The sequence below is a fragment of the Lathyrus oleraceus genome, chromosome 7 (genome assembly GCF_024323335.1).
Source record: "Lathyrus oleraceus cultivar Zhongwan6 chromosome 7, CAAS_Psat_ZW6_1.0, whole genome shotgun sequence".
Lineage (NCBI taxonomy): Eukaryota > Viridiplantae > Streptophyta > Magnoliopsida > Fabales > Fabaceae > Lathyrus > Lathyrus oleraceus.
Window position 1 is genome coordinate 5646225 of NC_066585.1, and position 8319 is coordinate 5654543.

The 8319-nt window shown below is 31.8% G+C and overlaps 1 protein-coding gene across 1 annotated transcript; it reads left to right on the forward strand.

The window, feature by feature from the left end:
- Positions 1–3698: 3698 nt before the first annotated feature.
- LOC127104200 (uncharacterized GPI-anchored protein At4g28100) lies at positions 3699–6446 on the forward strand. Its single transcript, XM_051041400.1, has 2 exons — positions 3699–4580; positions 5953–6446. Exons 1-2 carry the CDS (start codon positions 3897–3899, stop codon positions 6286–6288), a joined length of 1020 nt encoding a protein of 339 aa, XP_050897357.1. The 5' UTR covers positions 3699–3896; the 3' UTR covers positions 6289–6446.
- Positions 6447–8319: the final 1873 nt, after the last annotated feature.

The following is an 8319-nucleotide window of genomic DNA, read 5'->3' on the forward strand; positions in this document are numbered from 1 at the left end:
GAAGGAACGGTTTTCATTTGAAGTCCATATAAAAAGTTATTCAAGGTGGAAGAGGTGGACATTTGACTTGGTACTTAGAAAATTTTCAAATATGTTTGATTTCCCAAACTTCCACCTCAAAATTCATCATGATCCAAGCTTCAAATGAAAACGTGTTCAACATTAAAGTTGTTCCCCTTGATCTCACCTTTCCAAAAAGTCCAAGATCACCTCATTTGGCCAAAGAATGAAGGACTTACGCATAGGTGCAATATGAGGTACCATTTGGATGATTTTCACTCCCACATTTCAAACACAAGTGCATGGTCACATGACATGATTTCAGCATGATTCTCACTCATTTTTTGATCTGAATACATCACTTGGTGGTCCTATCACACGCCCATACAAGCATGCAAGGTGAATTGCTAAAAATGGAAAAATTTGGAGTATTTCATCTGATACATGAGAAGACAAAGAAAACTGTTAGCTATGGATTTGCTTGCTTGGATGTGGCCATATTTATTTGATGTCTTTCTCTTCATATTGCTAATTGCTTGCTTATGATTGCTTGATTCAAAGTTCAAAGGGAAAGTGGGTTTTCTATATGACATTCTTGTCTGTTGGATTGCATCCCATTTACCAGATCTTTTCAACTCTTAACTTTTAATTTTATGCTTAGGATTAGTCTCTTCATCTCCTCCCACTTTTTAAATTTTAAAATCTCTCCCCCTTTTTAAAAACTTTCTTTATTTGTGATTTCAAAACTTAGACTTTATTGCAAATTAGAAACTTTGGCCTTATGTCATTGCATTTTTAAACTCTTTTCTTAATCAAAACTTGTAAATAAACTTAATAATATTGACTTAAAATTTCAATAGACAAAAAGAACTAACACCCATTCAAACTTTTGGGCCCTTTTGCCTATTTTAACTTAAATTTTTTATTAAAAGCAATCCACTCATTTTGAAATTGATACCACGAACTACGAGGTTTTGATCCCTCATTTTTATGTTGATACGTAGGCACAAGTCTGAAGGTCTTGTTAAACACAAAAATATAATCAACGAATTATTTTCTCATCCCCACATTCTATTTTTCTCAAACATATCTTATACCAAAAACACATACACACATAAAAAATGGCTCCCTAGGAGTACCTAGGACACTTTGGTTGTTAACACCTTTCCTCTGTGTAACCAACCCTCTTACTTGTAATCTCTGGCATTTTATTAGTTTTGATTTGAAAACTTCTTATCTTTGGGTTTTTTTCGTACTTTTCCCTTTTCCTTTGGAAATAATAAAAGCTCGGTGGCGACTCTGGTTTTATTGATATTAAGTTTATTCATAGCTTAATGATCATGAATTTACCGCTACAAGCACAACTTCATAGTTGGAAACAAACTTGAAGGTCCTCAGGAGCTATTAATATCAAGTTTTGATGGTCCTATAAGGGCTATTGTTGATAGCACATATCCCAATCCATTAGAAAATTTTCAAGATGTTGCATTCTTACAAGGAAAAGTTATTCTTGCTTTAACCATTGAAATAGTGGACAAAGTCAATCATTATGTATTAGACTTGATTCCAGGTAAACATGCGTTAACTGTAATCTATTTATACATACAATAATACAGTGTATCAAATACTTTTACTAATGCCTTAATATTTTTATTTAGGATAAGAGAAAGAGTATCTGAGTTTCGATTCAATTCATAGAACAAATACAAGTTATAGTGAAGGTTATGAAGTGCTAACTCCAAAATTTCTTAGTAAACTGAGAACATCAGGTTTACCAAATCATATGATCAAATTGAAGGTTGGTACCCCAATTATGCTAATGAGAAATTTGGACCAGACTGAAGGGTTGTTCAAAAGAACAAGATTAATTGTTACAAGGTTAGCGAATCACATCATTGATCATTGAGGAAAAAATCATGTCTGGAAAGAACATAGGTAACATTTTTTGCATTCCTCGAATGTCTATGTCACCTTTTGAGTCACCTTGGCCATTCAAGTGGATTAGGAGACAATTTCTGATTGTTGTCTCATACGCAATGCCAATTGATAAATCTCAAGGTCAATCACTTGATAGTGTTGGATTTACATACTCCTATTTTTAGTCATGGCCAATTGTATGTTGCAATTTCAAGAGTTAAGAGCAAAAGTGGTATGAAAATCTTAATACATGACAAGGATAATGCACCGTGTTCGACTACTACAAATGTTGTGTACAAGGAGGTGTTCCAAACACTTTGTTAGTTGATAAACGTTTTTTACCTTATCTTTTATGATCCAACTAAAATATCCATTTTTACTTAATATATATGTATGCCACAAACTTTATTTGGTTTTTTTGCAAATTCGAATAAGAAATATATAATTTGATATATTTCTTCATGCAGTTGTAGGATGTGGTGTGTTGTTATTGACTGGTTGCTGCAATGATGAACTTTAAAGCTTTATGCTCTACTTGAGAGATAATTTTCAATATATTTACATGTTACCTTATAAAGTTTATAATCACTACGTATTATTAAAAGTGACAACTATGTTAACTTTGTTGTTTAATATACTATTCGGATAAAAGGTTTAACATTCAATGAATTATATTAATTTATGTTTGTGATATATAGAACTGTTAACATTTTGAACAGAGGAATTTAAATTTGATAAATGATTATATATTGTAACTATATAAATGTTAACCAACTGAATACATGAATTCAAACTTAATAAATAAGGAATAGATACGTGTAACGTGAATCCAGACGGGATCCGTGCGATAGTACGGGTTTCTTACTAGTATCATATAATGATAAAACATATGACATCACCAACAATGGGCTTTTTTCTCTCACGAATTTATATTAGGCTTCAGGAATAATGATATATCATAGAGAATGATTTGAGAAAATTGAATAGACATTCACACATTTAAATCATTAATGATCGTTTGATCAGTATTTGATGTTTTAATAAAATATATATTTTAATTTTTTTTTCTAATTTAAAATATCGAGTTTAATTTTAAACGGTCTGATTTTGATCGAACGATCACTATTATTCTAAAGGTATCAATTTGTCTTTTGATAACCGCAGGGAAAGTAAATCCGAAATTGAGGGGTTTGAGACTTAAATTTTTGTAAAATTATAAAAGTTTCACTTCGATATGTTACATTTTTTAAAGTTTGTTATCTTTTCATCACATCAATAATCACTTTATATTAAGGTGGGGACACAATTATTCATCCCAGAGACACTCAATACCATAAAATATTGGTCACCAGCCAAATAATATAATTGTACTAAATTGCAACACTATAGAATTAACACAAAAGTGATTATTAATAACCTGCTCTGAGCCATTGAATCTAAACATCACAAGTTTCATGGATTTTGTATAATTTCCGCATTTCATGCCTACTAACCTCATCATTAAATATCACCATAAATATTACAAGTTGTTAACTCAGTGACTTTCCACTCGGCACTATTCAGTTGATAATTATACAGAGATGATAGAAACATTTCAACTCCGCTATTCAGTTGATAATTGTACAGAGATATTAAATCAGATATACGCGATTTTGATCTGGGATAGTTAATAAGTATGACAGTTTTGAAAAGTGACAAGAAAAAGGGATTAAATTTGCAGAGTAAAAAATGTGAAAAGATTGAATAAAATACTTTTCTTCCACAAAACTAATTACTAGCATCAAGTTACAGATATAGTACTAGCATGCTGCCAAACTTTGCAGAACCCCACACCATCCTTTATTTTCTCTTTACTTCTCACTTCTGTCCCTAACATTAGGGGCTACCATACCCATACCTCACCACCAATATTCCCTTCTTTTCTTTCATTCAACAAAACCACATCCACATTCTCATTCACTTCACTTCACCTGCACACCATGTTACTGACAAAATGCTTCAGCAAGATCTTGTTCATTTTCTTCATAATTCCTTGCTCTATTATGTCCCTTCCTATACCAGATGCAGCAATGGTTCAAACTGTCGCAACAAATTCATCTTCACAAGGAACTATCCCTGCTTTCCCTGAACAAGCTGATATTGCAAGATGTCCTTTATCTCTGTCAGATGATCACTTCAACGGAATCAAAAACGCATGCAGTATCAAATCCAATAAACATGGTGGTGATTCTTATGATAAGCTTCAGCATAGTAGATGTTGTCCTGTGCTAGCTGCTTGGTTATATTCTGCATATTCTGCTACTGCTCTTGGAACTGGAAGGGTTTCTTCTGGTTTGGAACATGGACATGCTACTGCGTCTTATGATATGCCTTTGTTACCGGATGACTCTGAAACGTGTGAGAGTGATTTGGGAAGAGCTTTGAAAGTTAGAGGAATTGAGCTTTTTCAACCTAATGAGACTTGTGATGTGGTTTATTGTTATTGTGGTATTAGGCTTCATCCTTTAAGTTGTTCTGAATCGTTTAAGGTTACTCATAGTGGAAATCTTGTTGGAGATGAAAATGTGAAGAGATTGGAGAGAAATTGTTTGAGTAGTAGCAATGATGTTAATGGATTTCCTGGTCTAGGAGGTTGCTCTAAGTGCTTGCATAGCCTCTATTTGGTAAGTTCTATGAGATTCGTTTTGTTTATATTTTGTGTGTGCTCTTTTTAGCATTCTTGTGTAATTGTTTACTTGGAATTTGATGGATCTTGTTCAAAATTGAAGAAGATCAATATCAAATTCATTAAGGTTTCATCTTCATTGAAACCTTCAAGTTTCATGGTTGGTAATTTGGGTAATCTGAGGTCTCGATTAAAGCTAGATGTTTGGACTAGGCCAACATAGGCATTGTTAGACCTAACAGGATTCGAACCTGAGACCTTAAGAGAAGCACACTCTTATGACCCAAACCTTCACCAATCGACCAACCCTTCAAGTAGTTAATGAGCTCATCGAGGAGAATTTGAAATCGAATCCTAAATGAAACAGTCATTAGCTAGACTTTACTTATCTTCTGACTGAATTTTGAATTACTAGAGCCCATTTCCCCGAGAACCTAAGAGGTAAGGTTTTAAAAAAACCTTACCAATTGTATTAGTGAAACAGACCATATTATGATGTTTGCCTATAATAGATTAGAACATGCAATGTCATTATATTTGTCTTCAAAGTAAATAGAAGTTTTAAGATTGTTGGTGTCAAGCCATTTGTGTTTGTTATATTCCTTCTTTCCTAACTTCTTTTCTCTATTTTGTAAACCTCCTTGGAAAGCTTGCATAACATGATTAGATGACATATATAGTCTCCCATGTGCAAAATAAGCTCTTGCTTAAAAGAAGTGTTTTGTATCTTAAAGGAAAAGACTTCATAATCAATTTTAAAGCAGCTTCGTACTTGTTTGGATTCACAGCGAGTTTGATAAAGTTCCGGTGAACCAACGTGATTTTGAAAATTACTATGTCAAACTCACCGTGAATCCAAATATGTCCTAATCAGTGATGATTATTAACAAAATGAGGGTAATAAGTAAAAGTGAAATCAGAATATTCCTTTGATTTACATTTCTTTCTTAACTCATAGTTACTAGCATTAGATGACAACATCTGTGACCACATTTGGATTTATTGTTCCTGTTTCTGATTTATACTTTGTGGTTTACAAAAATGCTGTCCCTTCTGTATAAAATCCATGTATTTGTTTCAGAATCTTAAAACCTATACTATTAAAAAAAATTGTATTTAAGTTGTTGTTTGTTTATTGCATTTGAAGATACTTTCAAGTTTCAAGTGCATTGCTTCATAAAAAATAAATAATCATAGCATAACATAATGTTCTATATTAAAATCTCTATAAATAATCATGTGCAGCTTTGACTATTTTTCAATGAATGGATGTTACATTACACCAAACCTATTTATTATATCAAAATGATGAGCTGTTACTTTTAATTATTAGTATCTAACTGAAATAATGCATACTTTTTTTTATACAGCTTAGAAAGAAGACTTCAAATTCAAGCAAAACAGGAGACAGAACAACAAAGATCCATAACAAAGATTGTGAACTAATGGGATTAACATGGCTTTTAGCTAAAAATAGAACAGCTTATATTCACACGGTTTCTTTGGTTCTTCGCGCCTTGATGTTGAGTCCTGATGGATCTGATCCACAATCATGCACTCTTAATAGCGATGGAATGCCTCTTGCTGTTGATTCATCTGAAATGTATGATCAATCTTCATCAACTAATCTCAAATCATCAATCTTTCTTTCTTTGTTGGTTCTATGTTTTGTACTAGTTATGCATTTCATTCAATTATCCACCTAAGTTGAGAACAAAAAGATTGATCTCTATCTTGGCATTTTGTAAATTTGAATATTAGCTTTTGTGTCAAGCTTCTAGGAGTGTAATTCTTATTAGTTATTAATTTAATTGAGTGGAGATGTTTTTTAAGCATTAATGAGAAGTATTTATTGGTTTTGTCATGTAAGAAACTCACACACAACTATGAAATTTTGAGGAGTTCGAACCAAGAACAAAGTGTCCAATTTAACAATATCAATATTTATTAGTTGAATTAGATTTTTTATCAGAAACCTTACTTGCGGGATTTGAGTTCAATTTAACCAGTGGCCCTAAAGTTTATAGTCGATTTTAAGAGTGTGCAAAATGAACTACAACATAGTACCTAAAATTTATTACGATTAAATCACAATTAAAAAGAATTTCATAATAGATTTGTTAGATTTGTCACAATTAAGCTATAGCTAAATAAAACTCTTATTCGTTTTTCCACAATTAAATCGTAATTCATCTACACAATTTTTTTACAAATTTATGATAAACTCTTGGAGTTTTTATTGGATTGAAATGTTTGCCATACAATTTATATAAAAGGGTTGCTCAATGCATTCTTAGTATTACTCTCAACTAGTGGAATTTTCAGAAAAACCCCTCTTGCACCGTCTGAATTTTGAAATTCGGAAGAGAATTAAAGATCACTCGAAATACACTTAATACGCAAATATTTTATTCGAATTTTAAAATCCAAACGCACCACATATTACAAGCGATCTCAAATATCTTTGAAACACACCAAAAATCCTGGGGTGCTTTCGGATTTTGAAATTCAGTACAGAGGAGGGATATTTTAAATAAAAAAAATTAAAAGTTTGAGAGTAATACTAAATGTGCAACCAACAAGATCCATTTATAAAGCTTTGTATTTTATTTTGGTGGGCTCCATATCCATGTGGTTATAGTGACTAGTGACTAGTGCATTGTTTTGGTGGGACAAAGAATTGGATGTACTTTAACAAGTTTTGGTGTCATTATTTTTAAGACAGTTGTGTTCTTCACGGGTGAGTTATCATTTATGGTGTAACTTAACTTCTTCACAAGAATGTTCATATACTCTCTTGTCAACTCTTTATGGTTTGCTATCTGAATTTACCAAAGACAAAAGATATACCACAAGTTCAACATGAAACTAAAACATGGCAAAAGGGGAAAATCAGATTAAAATGAAAAGTGAAAATAGTGTCTTTTTCAATGGAGCGTGAACTACTAATAGACTAATAAACATGTTTGTACAATACGATGAGAGTCATCTTTCAGTGAAATCTCATTTGAGTCTGTAACAACAAATAGAAATCCAATTTAATTATTGAGAAAAAAAACAACTATTAGTGTTTTATAAAACATAAATGGAGACATATTATGTCTAGTTTTTATACAGTAGATTTTGTTGGACATTCTTGAACCGTGACAAGGCATGTTCTATACTCCATTTTTAACGTGGTTGTCCACATAAATTCAAAGCTAAAATAAGAGACAATCATGTTCCTACCAATTTTTTTAAAAAAATATCTAAATTAAAAAAATTCCCCTTCTCCATTTCCCCTTTGTTCTTCTTTCTTTTATAGTTGTATACTCGTTTCTGTGAGATATTGAATCGAACTATAGTATGGTCGAATGGTAGTTTTTTGGTTTGTCAATTCGACAGGACCTTAGCATATTGTCGAAGTATGTTCACATGTTATAGTCGAAATATGCTAAGATTGTTAGCATGTCGAATTGGGTTTGTTTATTATGCCCAATTATTTAAGTTAGTTTGTTCTCTAAGTTAACTTGTGTAATGAATCTGTGTGTAAAAGTCCATTAATTTAGTGTGTTAATTTTTTTATAAATAATATATTATCACAAATTGCAGGATATGTGTACATTTAAAGGTTGAAGCGGTAAGAGATAAAATATAAATTGTCATATGTTTGTTCACTCACATCACATAATGACAAGAAATAAGTTACCGACATTAACCTGTTATTGAAATTGCTCAAATCTGTTGTAGATCCAACG

Bases quoted from the DNA above. Each gene is read 5' to 3' on its own strand.
- LOC127104200 (XM_051041400.1), top strand. From the start codon at position 3,897: ATGTTACTGACAAAATGCTTCAGCAAGATCTTGTTCATTTTCTTCATA. The intron at 4,581-5,952 runs GTAAGTTCTATG...TTTTTTATACAG, and splicing joins GCTTGCATAGCCTCTATTTG to CTTAGAAAGAAGACTTCAAA.